This window comes from Tursiops truncatus, chromosome 20 (assembly GCF_011762595.2).
Source record: "Tursiops truncatus isolate mTurTru1 chromosome 20, mTurTru1.mat.Y, whole genome shotgun sequence".
Taxonomy (NCBI): Eukaryota; Metazoa; Chordata; class Mammalia; order Artiodactyla; family Delphinidae; genus Tursiops; species Tursiops truncatus.
Genome location: NC_047053.1, coordinates 17,344,165 through 17,369,918, shown reverse-complemented (window position 1 = coordinate 17,369,918; position 25,754 = coordinate 17,344,165). Strand labels below are relative to the sequence as shown.

Genomic DNA, 25,754 nt, shown 5'->3' with positions numbered 1-25,754 from the left:
TTTATTTCCACCATCAAATAAGGTTCTGTTGGACACGACCTAGGTCCAGTTAGATTTGGGGAAACTAACTCATGGGTCAGAACAGAACACACATTGATTGGTCACATTCTCTTCCTTGTAGGAAAGTCTACACAGAGAAAAAAATGTATGAACTGTTAGGCTAAATTTTTTCAAATGTGTACGTATAAACACACTCTTTGAGGGAGATGAACGGATAGGCTAATGTCTCAGATTGTCATAAGGTGGCCTGGTGAGCAAGGACTCCCAGCTTCCAGCTTTTCTGCTATTTAAAGGTTACCATTATCACACCTTGAGCAGATTTGTTATTGGAGTTCAGACAGTGCAGGGAAGGGCAGGGAAAGCTGTCTTTAGAGTTTGGTTTATCCCCAGCCCGGGCACTGCCTAACCTCTGCTGGTATCGGCGCCCAGGTGAGACTGTACCGGCCCAGCACAGAATGTTTAGGGTTACTATGACCAATTGTCGTAGCCTATAGGGTGTCTGGAACGTTGGAAGAGTTTGTTTTGATCATCCAACCTGGTTACTAATGGGTTAACTTTAAGAACGGACATTAACTCAAGGTGGGGAATCCTGGGCTCCTGAGTTGTCTCATCCATTTGCGGGTGAGTTATAGTCTTAATTCCAGACCGAGTTCTAGAGAAACCTGTTTAAAGAGTGAAATGGGGTTAGAGCTACAGTTGCATGAAAAGTTTTGAGAGCTGAGTTTTATACACTATCAGGTAGACGCGGGTAATCAACTATTCTAACAGTTTATGAAGCGGAAGCATGCGCAGTGTGGTGGCGTAGGGATAACACTTGGCATTCCAGACCCAGCTAGTCGTCTAGCCCTGGGATCTGCATCGTCAGAAGCTACAAAAATCAGATTCCGGGACCGGTAGGTAGGGAGGGGGCCTTTCGCAGTCGGGCGCGCTCCGCCCCGCGCTCCGTCCCGCCCCTTGCCCCGGCCCCGGCTTCCTCGTGACCCCCGCGCCCCGCCCCCCGGTCGGGAGCACCCCCGGCTGATTGGCCCTCCGCGGCGTATCCTCCGGCTGGCAGCCAGGCCGGCGTGTCACGTGGCCGAGCGGCGTCCGGGGCGCGGAGCTGCGGGCCGTTGGGCATGGACTCTCAGATCGCCGGGGCCCCGGCGCTGGGGGCGGCGGAGCCGCCGCCGGGTCTGCCGGTGCTGAGCACGCGGGAGGCGCCCCCCCGCTTGGGGGTGAGCGCGGCGCGGGTCCTGGGCGCGGCTACCACCTGCGGCCCGGGGCGGGAAGTTGCGGGGCTCGCGGGGCGGGCTGGGCGGGGGCCGCGGGGAGCCGGGGAAGCGCCTCGGACCCGCCTTCTGCAGCCCCGACGTTTGGGAGCGCGCCCGAGCTGGAAACGGCCGGGCTGTGGGGCGCGGCACCCCGAGGACGTGGGTGGGCGCGCCGGGCCGGGAGGGCTGGCTGTCGGCCGCAGGGCGCCTGTGCGTCCTTGCTAAATGGGAGGTGATGCTGCTGACCCAGAGCTGGAGACGCTGGGGGGCCTGGGCTGGGGCCAGGTGAGGGCAGCGAGGAGAGTGACTTTCCCTGAAGGGTCCGTGTCCCTTGGTGGGGATGCTCAGCTAAGCCTGCGCACCAGATGATGTCTCATGCGCTCTCGCCTTTTCTCTTCACTGAAACCAAAAGGCCGCGTTTGACGCAGGGTTCCAGAAACGTGTTTTCATTTGCGCGCCAGACAGCTCCTGGCTTTTCAGAGACCGTTATTACAGTCATCTGCCCTTGTTTACAGTCAGCAATCCGTGTTAGAGGGTGAGCTCCTTGAGGATAGGAACCCTCTGTTTACTGCTGTAAACCCGGCGCCTAGCATAGTGCCTGGCACCGTAGACGCACATATTAATTTGATGGAGGAATGGAATGCTTGTCTAAGCATCAAAGATATCATATCTTAACCATAATATGAAAAATGTAGTGATAAGCTTATAAGGAAAATTACTTTGGGGTGCGGGTAGGATAAAACTAATTTTGTCAGAGCAGAGCAGGAAGGTTTGTGCACTTTCTCTCCAAGATGAGACGATGGTGGTCCTGGCAAAGGTGTGGAGATGAGGAAATGCGGGGCAAATGGCTGAGAGCTTGGGTCCCTGAGCTGGGAGAGAGAACTATGCTGCACAGGTTGATGGAGCGTGAGGTGGAGGTGTGGATGCCACGGCGAATTTTGTGCTCCAGCAGTGGAGGCCTGTTGAGTTTTTCATCAGAGGAGTCATTAAGCGTGTAAGGCTGTGCAAGATGGGTGAGTGGGAAGTCAGTTAGGGAGCTCTTGCGGTGGAAGAGATGAGAGGTCCCACTACTGGTCAGCAGGAGTGACCAGGAGTTGTCGCTGACTACAGGAGATGGAAGTGACTCATTAAATCCAGGTAGGACTAGATCATGAACTAATTGGGGCAGATGCCAAACGCAGTTTAGATGTAGGGGCAAAGAAGGTGGATTTCAATTCAACAGATGTTATATTCCTGCTGTGTTTTCATAAATATTATCTCATTATAAACCTCCTGCAAGGTCAGAACAGTCACCCCCAATTTCCAGAGAAGGAAACCCAGGTGTGGTGGCTGAAGTGATGTGTCCAGGGTACACACTGAATGAATGGGATTGAAATCAGGTCTTCTCATGCAGGCTGTGAACATTTCTCATCCCACTTAGAAAGAGGTCTTAACAGGTGATAGGATTTCAGAAACTTTTGAGTGATGGGAGCAGAGAAGCATATGGGTGGCTATGGGAGAAGACAATTTCCCTTCAACAACTAAAGCTCTGTTGTCCCCATGTGTCAGTCAGGAGACAGAGAATTTGATAAAGGAGCTGTTAACTAGACAAAAAGTTAAGTAACTGAAAAGCTAAAAACAGGGAGGTAGCCACTGCGGGGAAACAGCGGAACAAAGGGGTGAGTTTGGAATGACTGAAATGTACAAGCTCAGAGGAGAGGCTTTGCAGGGAGCTGAAATTCCAACCTCTGAGGAGGGGGCACTGTCCCGGCTAGTGCTAGAGTCTCCGAGCTTGGAGGAGGGGTCCTGAGGCCCGAGACTGAGACTTCTCAAGACAGGGCTCGAGAGGAGGCTGGCTCTGCACGTGCTGGCAAACTGTGCACTGGATTCAGTGGCCACTCTAGGAAGACAGGCGATCCTGCTGGCAGGGGTGATGCTGACAGGAAGAGGAAGCAGCAAGGCCCAGTCGAACAGGGCACAGCAGAAATGTGGGTGGCAGAGTCCCTGCCCCAGCCTCACAAAGGAGGGTATGGAAGGGTGGGTGTGGGGCTGAAATACTGGCCGTACCCGAGATGTCCAAGTCCTGGGTAATTGTTTCTTCTTCCCGCAGGCTGCCTTTGCCCCAGCTGGCCGCTCCGGTCAGGAGAGAGAGACCGAGAAGGCTGCGGATCGACTAGGCGAGTAGGCAGCAGAGCCTGGGGTGGGTGTTGGGAGAGACCAAGGAGGTCTGTATTGTGAAAGCTTGTCATCTCCCAGAGGCCCTTTGCCTCAGTGGCATTTAAACTACCTGAAAACATAAACTGTGCCTGCCTTCTCATGTGAATGAAAAGAGCTGGTAATTAATGGCCTTATTTAAGGCAAAACATCTTATTGAAAGTAAATGATCAACCCTACTTCTAAAACTGGAAACAGAACAACAGTTTTTAATAAGTGCTCCGGCGGCTGAGGAACTCTGCACACTTGTTACTGCTGCCCTCTTAGTAAGTCTGCCAAAAATCTCCCGGGTGCACGACTGGCCCTCTCTGGTCTGCCAGTTATTTTAAGACCTCCTTCCTTTTGTCGATTTCTTAGCCAGCGGAGCACAGAGCATCCCTCATGATAGTCCTGCCCACGGTGAGGGCAGCCATTGTGAAGAGGAAGGCTTTGCTGTGGATGACGAGGATTCCGATGGGGAACCGAACCCCTGGGAGCTGTCAGAAGGGGTGTCCGGCTGTCCACCCAGGGAACAGGCTGCTGATCTTTTTAACGAGGACTGGGACTTGGAGTTGAAAGAAGATCTAGGGAATCCATATGGTAGGTGTGGGGTTTTGGGGGTCCTAGGCCAGGCTTCTGAGACCCTCCTACACATGAACCCCGAAACAGTTTGGAAGAGGGACCCACATCCATGAGCTTAGCCTGATAGCTCTCATAGGTCTGAAATTTCTGTGACATCTCCTCTTTCATATGGGGGGGAAAAAGTTACAGTTTTGCATTTTATTATATAATGTATTGGTCAGTTGTAACATTGAAACAGTGTTACCATCTCCAAATATCTTTGTGTGAATCGAGCGGCTGTAGACAGAAGTGCTCTGTTCACCAGTTGCTTCCTCTGCGCTGCTAGGAACCGGTGTCTGAGAAGCAGGACTGTGGGTGGCGTCAGAATGAAGGTGCTTGGGATTCTCCACGAAAGGAGGACTGTGTGTGTGTGTGTGTGTGTGTGTGTGTGTGTCTGTCTGTCTGTCTGTCTGTCTGTCTGTGTCTGTGTGCGTGTACGTGCATGTGTTTAAGCAAAGACAGTGCAAGTGTCTGTCCCGTAGACATTTTTGGCTCTCTCTTTTCACTCTCCCTCCTTCCTTTAATCTGTCTTTTAAAACTGCCTGCAGATGCTGACGACATCCAGGGCTGCCTTTCTCAAGAGGTCAGACCCTGGGTGTGCTGTGCCCCGCAAGGAGACATGATCTATGACCCCAGTTGGCACCATCCACCTCCACTGATACCCCATTATTCCAAGATGGTCTTTGAAACGGGACAGTTTGATGATGCCGAAGACTGAGGGCATAGCTTTTGCCTGGTGAGTGGGTGGGCCCTCCAGGTCAACGTCTCCTTTCTTTGAGGTGAGATGTCATATCTGAGGAAACATTCCCAGTGAATCCCGAGTCGGGCACACAGACTGGTGTTAAATAAGGCCCTCTGTCCCCCAGTTCTGTTGTTGTTGTTGTTTTTAATGAGCTCCTCCTTGGAATGTGTGAGTGTTTATGTCTGTGTCGGGAAGGAATGGTGTTCTTTATAAATAAAAGTAGAAAAAAAAAACCAGCCTGGTTTTGCCTACTTTTTTCCCCCCCTTTTTCATTAGAAACTTCTGAGCAAAGCCTCACTCCTTCATTTAAAGCCCCTCACTTACATTTTCAGGATTGATGTTGTCTGAGATGAAACTACTCTGTGAAAGAAAACGATACATTAGTTTTTGCCTCTTTAGATCCGGCCCTATTGACCAGAGATTGGAACCCAAGAGACACTGGTGACTTTGCGGCTGACTGCTATTCCTGGTGATGGAAAATTGACCATTTACTTAGTTAACAAGGACTTTCTGTAGGCTGGAAAATGAAATGGCAAATTAATTAAACCAGCAGTTGTACAGCCCTCAATTGGCATGAAAGGATTTTACACTCTACTTTCCTTTTAATCCTTACAATTACTTACGTGTCACTTAAATTTTTTTTTTAACCTCATTTGGGAGATGAGGAAAATAAGGCTCAAAATGTTTTGACCTCACCCAGATCACACAGCCAGGAAACAGCAGAAATGTGACCTGAACCCTCACATGACTCTGAAGTCTGTTCCCATGGTTGCCCGTGTGTGTGTGTGTGTGTGTGTGTGTGTGTGTGTGTGTGTGTGTGTGTGTGTGTGTGTGTGAGTGAGCCTGGACGTGGGACCTGGGGGCCACACCTCGGTGGGTCTGTGACACACCAGACCATGTCACCGTTGCCTCTTGGGCAGGTTGGGGATTGCTTCTTACCTCCCTGCCTCCGTATTGAAGCTGAATCAAGAAAAAGTTTCAGACCTGCAATCCACGGCAGTTGGATGAACAACTAACCGTTTAAGCTATTTTTCAGAGACCCCATAAAATGTGTGAATAAGGCAGCACCTTATGAGGGAGGGCAGTAGCTTTGGCCGTGAGGAGCCCTCATGGCCAAGGTTGTCCTAGGGAGAAAAACATGGTCCCTTCCGCTGTCCTTGCTGGAGAGACAGTCGTAGACCACATCCCCACACCACTCTTGCTTTACTCCTCCCGGTGCCATGGCTGATTAGACCACGAGTGTGTCGGACGCGAAAAGGGGAACTTGAGAAATTGAGCTAAGAAACACTGAGGGCTTGAGGAGCGTGGCAGGGCTGCCAAATAGAAAGGTGGTGTTATGGACAGGCTACGTGGGCCCATGTGCAATTGTGAGGCAGCTGAAACCGAGTAAAAGAAGTCATGAGGTGGGGAGATGACACCTAGGTCAGAGGGAGGGACGGAAGAAAGAGTAAGGAAAGTACACGTGCATGAGTATCTGAGCAAAGAAAATTTACAAGCTGCCGCTGCTGGGATCCATGGAATGGTTGTGAATTTAGACTCTCCTGCTTTTCAAAAGTTACTCTTTGCAGTTCCTCCCGGTTCTTTGCAGCAATATTCTGTTAGAGTTAAAGACATCAGAATGGCTTTCACAGCCAAAAGTTGTGTGTGTCAGGAGAACAAGAAAAGTGGGGAGGGGCTAGTCAATTGTTCTGATTTAGGTAGCGTTCTGGTGCCCCTCCTAGGATGGATCAAACAGAGAAGGATGGAGATGGGTAACTCCCCAGGCTGTGAACACTGGTTCACAGCCTGGGGAGTTAAGTGGGGTGAAGTGCAAGTAAGAAAAAGAAAGTAGAGATGTGGAAAAATACTAATGATATAATAAGTGAAAATATAGACTATAAAACCACTCTGATAATATTGGAAACATGAAAAAATGGCATATGTAAGTGATAAGGATTAATATGGACAAATGGAAAGAATTTGATGAGACGGTGGAGGTGTTGGCAGTTTGCTTGTATATTTTTGTTATTTTAATATAGATTTTGCAATGAGGTATTTAAAGACAAGCTGTTATCCTAAAACAGAGTTGCCTCCTCTGCCTAGTCTTCCCCATTCTCTCTGACAAATACCCAACACTTGCCTCCCTTTGCTGCAATCACCGGCTTACGGGTCCACCTCCCTCCTTAGGGTGAGTGCTCCTTGAAGGCGGGACCACATCTTACTCCTCAGCACCCCTGTTTCGTTGGAGCCCAGCATGAAAACATTCAGTAAATACTGGCACAAAGTCAGTCTTCTTCAGCCATGATGCAGTATTTGCCCAGGCTGTGTTTAGGGTTGACTGACAACATCCCAAGCTGGTGATGAAAGAACAAGGTAGGGACTTCCCTGGAGGTCCAGGGGTTATGACTCCATGCTTCCATTGCAGGGGGCACAGTTTTGATCCCTGGTTGGGGAACTAAGATCCCGCGTGCCGCACGGCATGGCCAAAAATTAAAATAATTACCTCAGAAGGAGCCCATTCATTGCTGGCTAGTGCTACTTGTTGGAAGAGTCTCTCTTGTATGGAGTTGGAGTCTACCCATTTGGTGGTCGTGGTCTGCTCTGTGGTCCTGACACTCTTTCCAGTGTAGGAAATGAGCACTCTTATCCTCTCTCTGGCTTTTCCTTTTCTAGGCCGTTGTAAACATGTGTCTGGAATCAGGGGGCGGGGGGAGGGGGAAGGAGGGGGAAGGGGAAGGGAGAGGGGACTGTTTGGGGGATTTTTGAGGTTTTGGCAGGCGTTGCAGCGTTGAGAGAGGTTGAACTTGTTCAGCGAGGGCTTGTGGAATAGAAGAGGGCCAAGGACAGCGCCCTGGGGAGAGTTAGCGATTTACAGGGTAAACGGAAGAATCGGATCCCAAGGGCAGGCTGTGGCAGAGGAGGAGGAAAACCAGGTGAGTGTAGGCACCACTCAAGCCAAATCTAAGGAGAAGAGAGTTTTAAGGAAGAGGGAGTGGCCATCTCTTCTAGAGAGACGCAAAGTAAGATGCAGGCTGAAAAGGTATTTTGGGATGTGGGGATCAGAAAGTGCTCAGAGAATGTATTGACCTGGGGCAGGTGCAGGGATGCGGACAGGGCATTGCAGGCTAACACATGTTGGGGGATGCACCTGAGCCTTTGGTGCTAGTGTTTCTCTTGGCTGGGGGGCAGTGGTGACTTCCGGCCAGCTTCTCTCAGAATGCACAAGCCAGGCTGGAAGAGGCAGCCATGGGACAGAAAAGGAGGGACCAGGGAAAGGGACAGAAGTGGGCAGAGGCTGCTGGAGAAATAGAGGCACAAAGGGACTGTTCGGAGCGACAGAAGAGAAACTCTTATTCTGGCGTTTCTTTCAGACAATATCATTTACCAGGAAAGAAACCACAGCCGACCACTTTAAAAATCTTGGGTGATGGAAAAGAGAGGAAAAACGTGTTTACCGTGTGGCTGGATGACATTTCAGATATACCCTCATTTCTCTCCTGCCCTCTCTCCATGCAAGCAGGCTCATTGCCTTAGTGGAGGCATGTGACAGAGTCGAAAACAGCCAAGAAATGTTTTTAGTTTTGGTTTTACAAAAAGGGATTTTTAAATTAAAAAAAAAATTTTTTTGGTAAGGAGGCAAGGGAGTTTGGGGCCAACAGACTATGAATCTTGTAGACATTTGGGAAGAAAGAATTTTCCCCAGGCCAAAAAAAAAAAAAAAAAAAAAAAAATCCCTGGGCTATGAGAAGGAAGATGGAGAGAAGAGAGAGAGAGATCTGGAGACGCTAAGAGCAGATGGAATGATGAGCTCTGCTTCTTGGTGTGTCACTGGGGAGTTAGGTCCCCAGAGACTGATAGATGTTGGTTCTTCTAGGCGGTCAGGACCATCTGGCAAAAGGTGCCCAGGCCTTGATCATGCAGAGAACCTGATGGACCCAGAGGGGCCGTGGGACAAGGAGGACCCGTGAAGATGGATATTGGATGACGTCATGCACTGCTTGAGGAAGTGAGAACCCCAGAAGGCCCAGATGGAAGCTCGGGGTCGGAAATTGGGATGGTCAGAGAGACAACAGTTTTGCTTCTTGAACCCCCAAGATGCAGGAGATGCAGAGTTAACAGAAGCCTAGATGAGAACGACTTACTGCTGGGGGCAGGGGACCAGGCCATCAGGTAGGTAGAGAATGGCGTATTGAAAGTATCATCATGGGTTGATTCATATCAGAGTGCTGATAATTTTTTCTTCGTTTTTATTTTCTATCTGGATGAAAAACTTGCCATTTTTGTACTGTGGCAGAACAAACAGAATTGTGCCATTCACAATTTGTATAAGTGGTTTTGTGTATTATTATTTTTTTAAGTTACAAATGCATTGGAAATTTCCTGGGTACTCTTTTTTTTTAAATTTTATTTATTTTTATTTTTGGCTGCGTTGGGTCTTTGTTGCTGCGCACGGGCTTTAGCTGCGGCGAGCGGGGGCTACTCTTCGTTGTGGTGCACAGGCTTCTCATTGCGGTGGCTTCTCGTTGTGGAGCACGGGCTCTAGGCGCGTGGACTTCAGTAGTTGTGGCACGTGGGCTCAGTAGCTGTGGCACATGGGCTTACTTGCTCCCCGGCATGTGGGACCTTCCCGGACCAAGGCTCGAACCCGTGTCCCCAGCATTGGCAGGCGGATTCTTAACAACTGCGCCACCAGGGAAGTCCCAGTTTTGTGTATTTTTGATGGCTCTGGCGTGTTTCTGTCTGTTATAGCTTTCTTCCCTTTGGGAAGGTCTGGGGGAATGTACCCTTTCACCCCACCCCTAAATTAGTTTGGTGCTGTTTATAGTGGGGACAGTTTGGTCATCCTGAGACCCCAGGGCGGGGATGGTAGATGGTGCTTCCCCTAGCTTTCTCTCAGATGCCTGGATGGCAGGGTGGGTTGACTGTGAAGGCTGCAGGGACCATTCTCTTTATATAAAGAAGCAGCTGGCTGGACTCTGCAAGGCTCCAGTGCCCTGAGGAAATCTGAGACTGTCTTCCAGGGAGACGGAAGCACACTCACTGGCTAAGTAAATATCTTGGCGCTGCACTGCCCTTGGTTTTCCGGAGTTTGCATTCTTGGGCCCAGCTTTTCACAGGATGGTTGGAATATGGAGAAAGAGGAAAAAACACAAAAAACACAAAAAACAACTCAATACTCTGGCTGCAGCCCATCTGGATTCTGCGTCCCAGTTCTCCCAGAGCAGATTCCCCACCCAAATAGCAGAACACTGGATCTGGAGCATTCTGTGTGAGCGTGCACACGTGTGTGTGTGAGTGTGGCAGGCCCAGGAGAAGTTGGAGGGTGTAACAGGAGGGCAAGCAGCACGGCTGGCTCCCACTTTGTTGACTTAGCGAGTCTGGCTGCAAAGCCAAGGCCTTTGGAAAGAACGGCCTCCCAGCTTCCGGCAGTTTCTGTTGTGCTGGTTCCAGGACTGAGCTAGATCCTGCAGGTGCTGATGGGCAGGAGGAGAGTTCAGCTGGGCTCCAGGGCACCAAGGTTTGGAGAGTTCCACCAGGATTTGTGCTTGCTGCGGGCCTGGGGAATAAAACACAGCCACAGGGCTTCCCTGGTGGCACAGTGGATGAGGGTCCGCCTGCCGATGCAGGGGATGCGGGTTCGTGCCCCGGTCCGGGAGGATCTCACATGCTGCGGAGTGGCTGGGCCCGTGAGCCATGGCCGCTTAGCCTGTGCATCCGGAGCCTGTGCTCCGCAGTGGGAGAGGCCACAGCAGTGAGAGGCCCATGTACCGCAAAAAAAAAAAAAAACACACCAAAACAAAAAAACAAACAGCCACAGTTTCAGAAGGAGATATTTCTCTCCAACTTACAGGATTCTCTGGTCCTCCCCTTTGAGTCAGAGAGAGAAATTTCCCCAGGAGGCATGCTCCCATTTTCTGACCATTGCAAGGTACAGTTTGGCTTTCCTTTTTTTCTTTTTCTTCCCCCCCACCCCGTTTTCTGGTGAGGTGATTTTGATTTCAAAAGCCATTTCCTCTGACAGCTTCTCATTAGCTGTTGAACAAATGTGGCAGATATAAGTCAGAGCCATGTGTTTGGCAACTCAAGGCAGGCACCTGAATTTCTCCTGGCTGCCGCCTGTAGCGTTATTCCATTCGTCCAGCAGGTGGCAGTAAAGACCCATCGCCGCTCTGTCTCCTGCGTGACCCACGGGGAGGGAAGAGTGAGGGGCCCTGGAGGAGATGCTGAGCTTGCTCAGGGTTACCTTCCTGTCATTGGGCTTCCTACTGGTTGGCAAGCTCACCTGTGAATTCATGGCAGGATTTACTCCTGATTTTATAGATGGGTTTTCTCAGAAAGTTACTGTGAAATTTAGGGTAAGAGTCCTCATTATCCCCCTCTCCCCTCCCCCAGCACCTACCCCAGAGTCTGGCATATAGTAAGTGCTTAATGTACACTTGCTGTGTAGATTTGATCTTTAGTCGTCAGTTTATTTCTGAACACCTGCTATATACTACGTACTCAGGATGGACCTGGTTCCTGCTTTCAGGGAGCTCAGAGTCTAGGGGGAAGTTGATGACACATAAATGGACCCTTACGTTAGCACAGGAGAGCTACAAAAGCCCAGGGTATGGTGGGAACCCAGAAGAAGGGACCCCTCAAAGCAGACAGCCTAGAAGCTGAGTCCTGGAGGACTTGGCCAGGAAGTGGGATGGGGGATCACCCAGGCAGAGGGAGCTGTGTGTGCAAAGGCCCCCGGGTGTGAGAGGTCTTGTGTGTTTGGGGACATGGTGAGGGATGGTCAGGTAAGCAAGAGTCCTTGGAAGCTATGCCAAGGGGCTTTCAGGGTTCTTAGCAGGAACGTGTCCTGGGCAGATTTTCACTTTCGGAAGAACTTTCCAGTTCCTGGCGGAGACCGGTGGGAGGAGGCTGAGACTCAAGCCAGGGAGGTCAGTCTGGGGGCTGTAATCTGGTAAGAGAGGATGGGGACCTAAACTAGGGTGACAGCTATGGAGATGGAGGGGAACGAACAGATTGGGACTCTTTATAGAAGTGGGGACAGATTGGCTGTAAGGGTAGAGCAAGAGACAGGAAAGAGTCTGGGAGGAGCTTGAGGTCTGTCCTGGCTTGGGCAACCAGGTGGATGAAACAGCCTCTTACGAATGAATGATCTTTAGATTCATCTTTAGATTCAAGACCTTTCACAGCCAGTATTGTAAGAGGAATGTGCTCCCTGTTCCGGACGTTCAGCTTTGCTCTCAGGGTTTGGAGGACTCCCCAGGGCTGTGTAGCCCTCCACCTTGCACTTCACCTGTGAAGCTCACACGTCCAGGGCACCCTCTGTCTTTCCTATGCTCGGATAGCAGATGCTCAGGAGATGAAACCTTCTTGCCCATGGTGTGTGGGGTGGACACTCTGACTGCCTCCCTGACACCCGTTGCCCTCCTCTTGATGATCACCCCTTTCTCGTGTCTCTCATGGACCTTGGGGAAAGCTAACCCCACCCCCGGGTGTGGGGGTGGGGCATGGGGGTCAGGTCGAAGTTGACCTGTATATCTCATCTTCTGTATGAGTCTCCTAGGCCTGCTTAACAAATAACCAGGACTCGGTGGCTTAAGACCACAGAAACTTATCTTCTCGCAGGTCTGGAGTCCAGAAGTTCAAAATCAGGTTATCGGCAGGGCTGTGCCCCCCCCAGAGGCTCTAGGGGAGATTCTGTTCCTTAACCCCTTCAGCTTCCGGTGGCTGCCGGAGTCCTTGGCTTGTAGCTGCTCAGCCCAGGCGCTGCCTCGCCTTCACAAGCCTCTCCTATTCTCTTCTGTCTCTTGTAAGGATACTTGTCATCGGATGTAGGGCCTACCTGGGTTATCCAGGATGATCTCATCACAAGATCCTTAACTTAATTGCATCTACAAACACCATTTTTCCAAATAAGGTCACATTCACAGGTCCAGGGATCAGGAGAGAGACATATCTTTTGGGGGGCTGCCATTCAACCCTCTACAGCCTCTGTGGTTGGCAAGACAATGAAATTGGGACCATGATGACATCATTGAGCCCCTATGGGCCAACCCCGGAAGCCTGCCTGCTCCAGGACTTGCAGTTATGTCATTCAATAAATCCTCCTTATTGCTTTGACGTGACTTTCCCCCGTCTCCTGCTGCTGAATGCCTCCTGACGGATATATGTGCCCATTGGAGTCCTGCATGCAGGCAGTTGGGTGTGGGGAGGGATCACAGCGATTGGAATTCTCCTCTGCTGGGCTCTATTGTTGACACTCTGTGTGACCTTGGGCAGACCACAGGCTCCCTGACCATCGGTTTGAATGCATAAATGGGGCCCTTGTCCCTGCGAAAGGCTCTTCAAAATGGAAGCCACTGTGGTTTCTGTTGTTATGGCCTCTGCATTCCAAGAAAGACGTAATAGAACTGGAAAGGGGCCAAACAATGGAGTGATGAAGGGCTTTTTACCATCAGGGCAAGCTCCACAGTGAGAATTCTCCAGCCGGGAAAGATGGAGGCTGAGGAGGGGACAGAACTAAAGTCCTTTGTATGATAAGGCATGTCCACAAGGCGGAACACACTTGTTCCTCAAATCCCAGAGTCCTTAGAAGTCTAGGGGGGGTACTTCTGAAACTCTGAGGAGTTGTTTCAGGGCAAATGATAGGAAGCGCTCTTTTCAACGGTGGGAAGGTGGACTGGAGGCATGCGGGCAGCGCGGTGTCCTGCGCGCGGCATTGGGGAGACCTGGGTTCCACTCCTGGCCCCAGTGGTGTGATGGGGAGCAATCCTCCTTTCTCCCTGAGTCTCAGAGTGCTCGCTGGTAAATTGAGGGGCAATAAACCTGGCAATAAGCCAGGAGTGAACTTCTACAGACTCACCACTGCTCTCCCCAACCCCCAGCGTTGACACCCCTGAGATCAGCTTCCTGCTTGTTACCAGTTTCTATCGTGGGCTCACTGCAGAACCCCTGTGCATGCATGAGATCTTCTCTCCTCTCCCTTACTCCGAACCACGGAAGCAATTCTCTCCTACCTTTCCTACATCATCTATTTCGCCCTCCTTACCACTCTCATTTCTCCCATCTGAAAACAACCCTCCCGTAATCCCACTTCTCTCTCTAGCTCCTGCCCACTTTCTCAGCCCTACTCTGCAGCAAAACACCTTGCAAGAATTGTCTGTACTTGTCTCTTTTGCTCAATGAATCTTTACAAAATGAACACACTCATGTAACTACCATCTAGGTTTTCGAAAAAAAAGGAGTATTGTCAGTACCTCAGAAGCCCTGTCCTCCTCCCCATCACTTACCCCTCTCTGCACCCCAAAATAACAACTATCCCGATTTATAACACCAGAGATGAGTTTTATCTTTTTTTTTTTTTTTTTTTTTTTGCGGTACGGGGGCCCCTCACTGTTGTGGCCTCTCCCGTTGCAGAGCACAGGCTCCGGACGCGCAGGCTCAGCGGCCATGGCTCACGGGCCCAGCCGCTCCGCGGCATGTGGGATCTTCCCAGACCGGGGCACGAACCCGTGTCCCCTGCATCGGCAGGCGGACTCTGAACCACTGCGCCACCAGGGAAGCCCGAGTTTTATCTTTCTTATCTTATTGCAGTAAAATACTTAAATTTATCATCTTAAACATTTCAAAGCATACAATTCAGTGGCATTTAGTACACTCACAGTGTTGTGCAACCATCCCCAGGACCTAGTTTCAGAACATTTTCATCACTTCAAAAGGAAACCCCACACCTATTAGCAGTCATTCCCCATCCCCGCTTCTCCTCAGCCCCTGGCAACCACGAATCTGCTTTATGTCTCTATGGACCTGCCAATTCTGGACATTTCATATAAATGGAATCACACAATATATGGCCTTTTGTGTCTGGTGTCTCTCACTTAGCAAAATGTTTTCAAGGTTCATCCGTGTTGTAGCATGTGTCAGTACTTCATTCCTTCTTTACGGCTGAATAACATTCCATTGTATTTCTACAACACACTTCTGTATCCATTCATCAGTTGATGGACATTTGGGTTGTTTCCACCTTTTGGCGATCACGAATAGTGCTGCTATGAACATTCATGTACAGATTTTTGTTTGAACACCAATTTTCTCTGTTTTCAAACTTTAAAATTGGCCACATGATTCATATTCTTTTTTAAAAAATTAATTAATTATTTTAAATTGAAGTATAGTTTACTTACAATGTTTCAGGTGTATAGCAAAGTGATCCAGTTATATGGATGTATTCTTTTTCAGATTCTTTTCCATTATAGGTTATTACAGGATACTGAATATAGTTCCCTGTGCTATACAGTAGGTCCTTGTTGTTCATCTATTTTATATTGTAGTGTGTATCTGTTAATCCCAAACTCCTACTTTGTCCCTTCCCCCGCTTTTCCTCTTTGGTAACCATTTGTTTGTTTTCTATGCCTGTGAATCTATTTCTGTTTTATAAATAAGTTCATTTGTATCATTTTTTTTAGATTCCACATATAAATGATATCATATGATATTTGTCTTTCTCTATCTGCCTTACTTCACTTAGCTGCAAATGGCATTATTTCATTCTCTTTTTATGGCTGAGTAGTATTCCGTTGTACATGTATACCCCATTTTCTTCTTTTTTTTTTTTTTTTGCTGTACGCGGGCCTTTCACTGCTGTGGCCTCTCCCGTTGCGGAGCACAGGCTCCGGACGCGCAGGCTCAGCGGCCATGGCTCACGGGCCCAGCCGCTCCGCGGCATGTGGGATCTTCCCGGACCGGGGCACGAACCCGTGTCCCCTGCATCGGCAGGCAGACTCTCAACCACTGCGCCACCAGGGAAGCCCCCACATTTTCTTTATCCATTCGTCTGTCGATGGGCATTTAGGTTGCTTCCACGTCTTGGCTATTGTAAATAGTGCTGCTATGAATATTGGGACGCATGTATCTTTTCAAATTAGAGTTTTCATTTTTTCCAGATATATGCCCAGGAGTGGGTTTGCTGGGTCAGATTCATCTTCTTTTTCTGTCTGACTTTGTACTTTGTGGAGATTATATTCTCTAATGAGAGATTCATCCACATTCTCTCCGGTTTCCTGCTTTCCCTTCCCTTCTGTTCTTTACTTCCGGCTTCAATTACTGCATAGCAGTAGCTCGCTCATTCGCATTGCTCGATAAAATGTCATTATGTGAATATATCACTTTTATCTAATCTATTGTTGATGGGTCATGTCCAGTTCTGGGTTGTTGCAAAGAATGCTGTTAGGAACGTTCTCGTTCATGTCTTTTGGTGAACACATGTAGAGATTTGCTATCGGACATATACCTGGGAATGGAATCACCGGGTCATAGATGCTGCCAAAGGGTTTTCCAAGGTTGTTGCAATTTTCACTCCCCCACAAGCGTGTGAAAGTTTTACTTGCTCCACAGCTTCACTAACACGTGACATTTCCACCCGAATGTTTAATAGGTATCTCAAACCCAGTAAGTCCCAAACTTAACTCTTACGTTCTCCTATAAACCTGCTCCCTCTTTAGTCGATGGCAACTTTGTCCTTCCAGTTGCTCAGGCCAGAAGCCTTGGAGTCACCACGATCTTCCCTTTTTTGATACCTTACATCCAACACATCCAAAATATGACCTCATCCTTTATCCTGCTGCCATCCTTGCTGGAGCCATCATTTCTCACCTAGATTCCTGGAATGTCTTCCTGTGTGGTGTTCCAGCTTCCATTCCACGTATGAGCACAGCAACTGCCAGGGTGATCTCTTTAAAAAAAATTGTGGTAAAATATACATACCATAAAAGTTACCATTTTAACGTGTATGGTTCAGTGGCGTTAAGTACGTTCACGTTGTGGTGCTGCCATCACCACAGGGTGATCCCTGTAGTGCATGAGGTTGACCATTTTCATCCTCTGCTGAAACTCCTTCAATGGACCCATACTCTGGAGGAAGAGTCCAAGGTCTTATAACAGCATGCCAGCCAGGCCTTGGCCCACCTGGTCTCCTGTTATTCCTGTGATTTCATCTCCTTCTACTTCTCCTTGGCTCTCTCTACCCCAGCCCCTTGGGCCTTCTCGTGTTCCTGGAACAAGCCTGGCATGACTCTGCCTTAGGGCCTTTGAGTTGGCGATCACCTCTGCCTGCCCGGAATGCTCTGTCCCAGAGAGTCTACGGCTGACTCTCTTGCCTCCCTCACCGCCCCACCCCCGCCACCCCCCAGGATCTTGCTCAATCAGCTTGAGGATTTTTGCCCACTATCTCTGAATTTACATATAAGAGCTGGGACTTCCCTGGCGGTCCAGTGGTTAAGACTCTGCGCTTCCAGTGCAGGGGGCACGGGTTCAATCCCTGGTCGGGGAACTAAGATCCCACGTGCTGTGCGGTGCAGCCGAAAAAAAAAAGGAGTTATTAAAAAAAAAAAATATATATATATATATATATATATATATATATATATATATATATATATATAAAAGAGCTGGCTTTGTGGTTAAAGAATTCTCACGGTAAAGGTGTTTTTTTTTGTTTGTTTTCCTTCCCACCTGCTTCCAATGTTTAACATGGGCAATTTTCCTTGCTCCTCTGGGGGGAAAAGGAGTTTATTTCTCGCCCACTCTTGTACTGAAGATGGGGCCCAGCCTTATGGGAAGCTCTCCATTTAATTCTTCACCTTGACCGGGCCGGGGTTTGTCTCCTTGTTCCACGCACTCTATAAGGCCTTGAAAACCAGTGCTCAAGATCACGTGGGTTTGACACAGGTCCTCAGGGAGAAAGCCAGCTTCTACATTCTCTCCGGTTTCCTGCTTTCCCTTCCTCTTTGGCCTCTGACTATTCTTAACCCTTTATGCCAGCTCAGTTGGTTTAAAGGCATTTAAAGCACTGAAAATGTTTTGTCCAGCCTTTTGACTGTTTCAGCAGGAAGTAGTTTGGGGTGTCTAGTCGGCTCTGTGGCCAGAATCAGAAGTCTGTTCTACGTCAGCTTTAGGGAGACAGCACATTGTAGGAGAAAAGACTGGGGTTCAGGAATCCTTGGTCCCAGTCCTAGCCCTGCCTTCAAACTAGCTGTGATTTTAGACCAGTCACATCACACGGACCCCCGGGCCTCAGCTTCTCACCTGATAAAATAAGGGCTTAGGGGCGGGTGGCCTCAAAGATTCTGTGCTTCCACATTAACTGACAGACCATCTCTGTTTTGGTGGCGCTCATGACTGAGAGGGGAGAAAGCTCCCCGTTCAGGTGGCCTTTCTGTGTGCTCTCAATGATCTGCCAGGCCCTGGGTCTGGTTTGGGAGAGGAGATGACAAATGTGGAATGCCAGTGGTAAGAAATATGAAATGAAGGGCAATTTATCAATTCCCCAGAGACTGGGGGAGGGGCATGGAGGAGGGAAGAGACTGACATCGCACACGGGAAAAGGGCCACGGATGCTGGGTGGGTAGTGGAGACAAGAGTATGGACATGGTGAGTCTGTGGGTGAGGATCTGCCCTTGTGCTGGTAACTTGGGTCCCCAAAAGAAGGTCCTGAAGACAGAGGCTTAGGGCTTGGCCAACACCCCCCCTTCCCCTTTCCTCCTTCCCAATCAATACATTGTTTAGTCTGGAGAGTTTTTTGGACTTCTATTAAATGAAACCACACCGTATATATTATATTGTGATTTCCCATATTTGTTTAACATTGTGTTTATGGGATTCACTCATGAAGTTATAGCATATTTATTTTTATGGCCATGTAGTATTCCCTTGTATGAATAGAGAATAATATATATTTTTTAATTTTTATTTTATTTATTTATTTATTTTTGCGGTACGTGGGCCCCTCACTGCTGTGGCCTCCCCCGTTGCAGAGCACAGGCTCCGGGCACGCAGGCTCAGCAGCCATGGCTCACAGGCCCAGCTGCTCCGCGGCATGTGGGATCCTCCCGGACCAGGGCATGAACCCGTGTCCCCTGCATTGGCAGGCGGACTCTCAACCACCGCGCCACCAGGGAAGCCCTATTTTTATTTTTTAATTAAAGTTTAGTTGATTTACAAAGTGTTACTTTCTGCTGTACAGCAAAGTGACTCAGTTATGCACATATATACATTCTTTTTTATGTTCTTTTCCGTTATGGTTTATCCCAGGATATTGAATATAGTTCCCTGTGCTATACAGTAGGACCTTGTTGTGTATCCATCTTATATGTAATAGTTTGCATCTACTAACCGCAACTCCCAGTTCATCCCTCCCCCACCCACCTCCCCCTTAGCAACCACAAGTCTGTTCTTGAATAGAGAATGTATGTATATTAACCCATTCTCATGTGCACGGGTGTTTGGGCTGTTTGCAGCTTTTGTTTCTTATGAGCAGTGCTGCTATGAACATCCTGGGGGCCCATGTGGTGGAAGAGATTCTCCAGATGCATTATGACAAGTAGAACTACCTGGTCGTAGAGTGTGTGTGTACTGGGTAATGCCAACCTATCTTCCAAATACTTGGGTCCACTACTCCTCCCAGCAGTCTATCAGTGTTCCTAACACTCTGTATCCTCAGAGCTCTCCTCAGTGCTGGTCTGTCCACTCAGCTGTGTCCACATCTCAGAGGCCCCTTGGTCTCACTTGGCCTCTGGCCTGAGTCCCTCTGGTTTGGTCCCCCCTCCCTCCACCCCCAGGCTGACCTGAACTTCCTGTTTCCCAGAGAGTTGGAGCCCTGGCTCATATTGTTGGCTCAGCCTCTGGGTCCAGGCCTAGGGCCCTCTGGCTCCTGGGGGTCAAGGAGGCTAGACATCACTTTCTCTTGCCAAGCCAGGTGGCCCTGGAATTTTCCACCGTGGAGGAGGTGGTGTTGTCTCCCCACACCTCCCAGAACCAGGAAACCTTAAAGACAGCTTCAAGGGCTTTTCTTGAGGCCCTTGGGCAGATTAGCACCAGCCTTGTCAGCGCTGGCAGGAGGACGTGACATGTGTGCTGGCTGCAGGCCAGGCCACACGGATGTCTGTGCACAGCGCCAGCTCATGCAGCCGGGGTCCTCAGGTGTGCAGTGTGTGTCAGAGGCGGCCCTGCCCAGCGGGGGAGCCCCGGGAGCCTACCTCCTCCTGTTGCATTCACCTTCCTGCCAGGTGCTTCCTTTTCGACAGTGGCTGCACCAGGGCTGGTGCCCTGCGTCCTGGGCTCGGAGGGTTTGGGTTTTTCCTTGTTGTGGGAAGGCACGACAGTGTCATGGTTCCCAACACGGGCCAACTTGGGTTAGAATCCCGGTTCTGGGACCTCCCTGGCGGTCCAGTGGTTAAGACTTTGCGCTTCCACTGCAGGGGGCGTGGGTTCGATCCTTGGTTGGGGTACTAAGATCCCATATGCCCTGCAGCGCTGCCAAAAAATATATTTAAAAAAAAATGATTCTACCTCTTACCAGCTGTACTGGTGACTTAACCTCCCTCAGCCACAAATGAGGATACCAACTACATCTACAGTGTTATTAAATGAGAGAATGTGTGTAAAGCATTAGTACTGTCCCTGGCATACCCTGGACCCTGAGAACTGTTTTGGGTAGTTATTGTGACAATATAATGGTGGAAAGAACTGAGTTTAAAGCTAGAAGGATGTGGGTTTGAATCCTGATGCTGTCACCTCTTGCTTGTGTCATTTAGCCAGTCTGAGCCTCAGTTTTCCCCATCTGCAAAATGGTATATAATAAAAATTTCTACTTCACTGAAGTCATTGAACTAAAATGTGTAAAGAGCTTGGCAGAAAGTAGTTGCGTAATAAATATCAGTGACCATTATTATTACATGAGAGGAAGGAGTTTTATTTTCAGTTAAGGGAATTAGAGACATGATAACATAGAGAGACATTATTTCCTGTGGAACAGCCCAGACTTCAAATTTTTACATATTTGAAAATATATTATTAAAAATACATTATAAACATTTTGGAAAAGAGAAAAGGAGAAAAATATCAAGAATTCCTCCAAGGTCCCACCACCTGAACATAAGCACCGTGACCATGTTGGTGTAAAACTCTTCTGGGATTTTTTCACACGTATTTTATGAAGCAGTTGTAATAGTAGGATATACACTTTTCTGTATTCTTTTTCCTTCACTTAACGCTGTATCATAAACATTTCCCCATGTTGCTACACGTTATTCGTAATTGTAATTTTTTATGATTGCATACCATTCTTAATTAAGACCTTTATGTGTAAACGTCTCCGGTATTTCAGGTTTTTTCCTTAAGATTCCGGAAGTCAAATTACTGGGTCACGGGGCATAAACACTCTGTATAGCTTCAGATTCATGTAGCCAAGTTGCTTTCCAGAAAGATGGTATCAATTTGAATGCAGTAATGTCTGAAAAAGCTCATCCAACTGCATGTCCATTGGTACTGGGTATTATAAATACAGTTTTCTTGAGACTGATTTATGAACTAGGTCTTGTCTTTATCAGCAGCAGTGGCCAAGCCCAAAAAAGTGAAAAGGAGTCAATAAACCACAGCAAACTTCATTAATGCAGAATCATGGAGTTGAAAAGTTAATACCTCTTGTCTCACCTGATTTTACCTTCTGCATTTAGACTATAAAGATGGATGGATACTATATTTTAATTTAACACAATTTTTTAAAGTTTATTTTTTTCTGTTATAAGAGTAAAAGGTGATTATTAAACACATTTTGGACACGACAGAAAAAGTTGAAAGATAAATCGCTCTTAGTTTCAAGGGTAACATTTTAGTACATTTCCTTATTTTCTTCTAAACATGTTTCTCTTTTCACATAACTGAATATACTCTATGAATAATTTTAATTTCTTTTTTTGCTTGTTATAATATAGATATTTATTTATATAACTGTAAACATATATAGACATCCTTTTTTAGCCTATGTATTGTATTATTTTTATTGTCTTTTTTTTTTTGAAAAGGAAATACATACTCATGATTTTAAAAAATTCGAATAGGGCAGTGTGTACAATAAAAAGTCTCTTTCCCACCCTTGACCTCAGTCATCCTCTCCAGAGGAACCATTGTCATAATTTTCTTGTGTATCCAGAGAAATTCTATGCATATTCAAACATAAATGGGCTTTCTACACAAATAATAGAGTGTCAGACATACTAGTTTGCACCTTGCTTTCTTTCTGTTTCACTTAATGTATCTTGGAAGTCATCCCACAAAAGCACATATGATCTTGACGTGGTCTTTTTAATGGCTGATAAAATATATTTCATGGAAGTACCATAATATATTATCCAGTCTCCTACTGAAGCCTATTCCTTTCTTTAGTTCCTATAGACAATGTTTCAGGCAACAGTGCTGCCCTTCATGCACGTGTCAGTAACATCTGTAGGATAAATTTGTAGCAGTGAAATTTTCCTAGGGCAGCTGATGCATTTTAAAATGTACACCCGTTAAATTTTGATAGACACCATCAGATTGCCTTCTATAGGACTTGTACCCAATTAAACTCTACCCAGTAACATATAAAAGTTCCCGTTTCGGGGCTTCCCTGGTGGTGCAGTGATTAAGAATCCTCCTGCCAATGCAGGGGACACGGGTTTGAGCCCTGGTCTGGGAAGATCCCACATGCCGCGAAGCAGCTAAGCTCGTGCAGCACAACTACTGAGCCTGCACGCTAGAGTCTGTGAGCCACAACTACTGAGCCTTCGTGCCACAACTAGTGAAGTGTGCACGCCTAGAGCCTGTGCTCCGCAACAAGAGAAGCCACCGCAATGAGAGGCCCGCGCACCGCAACTAGGAGTAGCCCCCACTCTCCACAACTAGAGAAAGCCTGCACGCAGCAAGGAAGACCCAACACAGCCAAAAATAAATTAAAAAAAAAAAAAAAAGGTTCCTGTTTCCGGGCTTCCCTGGTGGCGCAGTGATTAAGAATCCGCCTGCCAATGCAGGGGACATGGGTTTGAGCCCTTGCCCGGGAAGATCCCACATGCCGCAGAGCAACCTAAGCCCGTGTGCCGCAACTACTGAGCCTGTGCTCTAGAGCCCGTGAGCCACAACTACTGAGCCCATGTGCCATAACTACTAAAGCCCGTGTGCCTAGAGCCCATGCTCCGCAACAAGAGAAGCCACAGTAATGAGAAGCCCACCCACCACAATGAAGAGTAGTCCTCGCTGGCCGCAACTAGAGAAAGCCTGTGCGCAACAATGAACACCCAATGCAGCAAAAATAAAAATTAAAAAAAAAAAGGGCTTCCCTGGTGGTGCAGTGGTTAAGAATCTGCCTGTCAATGCAGGGAACACGGGTTCGAGCCCTGGTCTGGGAAGATCCCACATGCCACGGAGCAACTAAGCCCGTGAACCACAACTACTGAGCCTGTGCTCTGGAGCCCACGAGCCACAACTACTGAAGCCCGTGTGCCACAACTACTGAAGCCCGTGCACCAGAGCCTGTGCTCCACAACAAGAGAGGCCACCGCGATGAGAAGCCCTCGCACCGCAACGAAGAGTAGCCCCCACTCGCCACAACTAGAGAAAGCCTGTATGCACAGCAACAAAGACCCAACGCAGCCAAAAAAATAAATTAAATAAATAAGTTAAAAAAAAAAAAAGTTCCTGTTTCTCCATACCATCACCAGCACAGAGTGTTGACAAACTGAAAGGTAAAAATTACACTTTTAACATAATTTTTTTTCCATGAGAAAGGCTGAATAATCTTCTTTTATAAATTTATTTATTTTATTTATTTTTATTTTTGGCTGCGTTGGGTCTTTATTGCTGTGCTCGGGCTTTCTCTAGTTGCGGCCAGCAGGGGCTACTCTTTGTTGCGGTGCGTGGGCTTCTCATTGCCATGGCTCCTCTTGTTACGGAGCACGGGCTCTAGGCTCGTGGGCTTCAGTAGTTGTGGCGTGTGGGCTCAGTAGTTGTGGCTCGCGGGCTCTAGAATGCAGGCTTAGTAGTTGTGGTGCACGGGCTCAGTTGCTCCATGGCATGCGTGATCCTCCTGGACTAGGGATTGAACCCATGTCCCCTGCATTGGCAGGTGGATTCTTAACCACTGTGCCACCAGGGAAGCCCTGAATAATCTTTCAAAGCCACTTATATTTTGTTTTCTGTGAACTGACTAGACTTCGTTTTTAATGACTGAGAAATATCCCATGGGGAGGATTTACCATAATGTATCTAACTGTTCCTTTATATTGTTTCTAAACTTTAACTGTTATAAATAATAAGCATAGTGAACATCTTTTTTGTATAAAGCGTCTTTAGCACTTTGTATTGTTTACTTGGAGTGGATTCTTGAAAATGAAATTTGTGGGTCAAAGGGTATTGGCATTTTAGAGACAGGATTGCCAAATTGCTCTTGGAAAGGCTTATACTAGTTTACAGTCCCACCAACAATGTACACGTGTGCCCAATTCACTTTTCCATTGCCAGCATTGGCTTGTTGTATTTAAAGATCCCCCAGGACGCAGCTTCTGCAGACTTATTTTGTACTCTAAACCAGTGTTAGCCTAACCTTTAAAGCCAGCAGACTTTCCTTCTTCGCATCACAGACCCCAGTACTTCCTGTCCAACTGAGGCTCAGCTTTGTTCTGGGAGGACTCACAGTTTCGCATCAGAGATGTCAGTGTCTATTTTCCTCTCTCTGTAAAACCCCACTGCCAAGTTTGTACAGATCACTGTAGTAGAAAAACATTCCCATTGTTCCAAGAAGAGCTCAAATGCTCCTCTCCTGGATTACCAATCAGAATAGGTTACCTATGGCCCCGGAGATGTAGGGCAGCACAGGATGCCGGGCTCTTTCTTGGGGGGCGGTGTCATCCGATTCATTCCTGCTGGGATGTGGCAAAGTCAGTGAATATGACACTGGGGAAGGTGCCCTGTGTGCTGGGTTCCATCAGCGCAGGTGTTACCTGGAAGAGTAGACATTTGTTTTTATCTGCTCAGTACCTCTTTCCTCTTCTGATAATAGGGGCTTCTCTTGCTATTGCAAACTGCTGTATCATGACCTAGCCCTGGCCTAGTGGAATCTCCTTTCCTCTTGGCCAGAGTGACCGACTCATGGGCAAACACTTGACCCAAGAAAGACCAGTCACAGTCCTTCCTGGAATTTGACCTATGGGTGCTGGGAGAACGAAGTTTGTTTGGTAAGCTGGGATGATTTAGGCTTAAGGCTGTGGTGGTCCTCTTCCCCTCCATGTGGAAAATTCTGTCTGCAGTAGAAGTCTGGGAATGTGGAGCTAAGGAAAGACCCACAGAGATGAGGCAGGAAACGTGGAAAGAGACTGTCTTCATGCCGGCTATTTGAGTGCTTGTCTGAAATGGATGACTCAGCCCTTGTCATCAGAAAGATTTATATTCAAACAAAAGTGGAATACTATTTTTACCTTTCAGTCTGTCAAAGATCAAAGACATGGTTAAGACTGTGCTGATGGTGGTATGGGGAAACAGGTTCTTTTATATGTTATTGGGTAGAGTTTAATCTGGTACAAGTCCTATAGAAGACCATCTGATGGTGTCTATCAAAATTTAAAGTGTACGTTTTAAAACACGTCAGCGGCCCTAGCAAAATTTCACTGCTAGGAATAGATCCTACCGATATTACTGACACATGTGCATGAAGGGCACTTACAATGCAAAAGTCTAGTTCACCTGGAGTGGTCAGAGAACTTGCACCTTTGAGGTGAGTGCAGGGAGTTCTGGAAAGAGAGAGCCAAGGGTTGGTACTAGAGGAAAATACCAGGCATCAGATTCAAACATTTCAGATGTTTGAGATGATAGTCAGGAGGGGGCAAGGTAGGGGTTGGTGGCTGGGAATATGAGAAGCAAGTCATTGTATAGATGTGGTCCATATATACAATGAATATTACTCAGCCGTTAAAAAGAATGAAATAATGCCATTTGCAGCAACATGGATAACCCTGGAGATTGTCATACTAAGTGAAATAAGTCAGACAGAGAAAGACAAATATCATATGATATTGCTTTTATGCAGAATCTAAAAAAAAGATACAAATGAACTTATTTACAAAGCAGAAACAGACTCACAGACTTAGAGAACAAACTTACGGTTACCAGGAGGGAAGGGTGCGGGGGAG

General features: G+C 47.8%; 1 protein-coding gene across 16 annotated transcripts in view; it reads left to right on the top strand.

Annotated features, from left to right (window-relative positions):
- Positions 1 to 1,058: 1,058 nt before the first annotated feature.
- Positions 1,059 to 25,754, top strand: part of COPRS (coordinator of PRMT5 and differentiation stimulator) — a 210,806-nt gene continuing 186,110 nt past the window's right edge. For 15 of the 16 annotated variants that reach the window (XR_012328805.1, XR_012328803.1, XR_004523851.2 and 12 more), the window contains exons 1-5: positions 1,059 to 1,214; positions 3,340 to 3,406; positions 3,801 to 4,022; positions 4,592 to 4,779; positions 8,639 to 8,934. Coding sequence is in view for 1 of the 16 variants with exons in the window: in XM_019927073.3 (XP_019782632.1) it covers positions 1,116 to 1,214; positions 3,340 to 3,406; positions 3,801 to 4,022; positions 4,592 to 4,761 (558 nt within the window). In the remaining 15 variants the exon portion in view is untranslated. Of the gene's footprint in view, positions 1,215 to 3,339; positions 3,407 to 3,800; positions 4,023 to 4,591; positions 4,780 to 5,184; positions 5,326 to 8,638; positions 8,935 to 25,754 lie in introns of those variants that run through there. The other variant, XM_019927073.3, reaches the window with a different exon arrangement.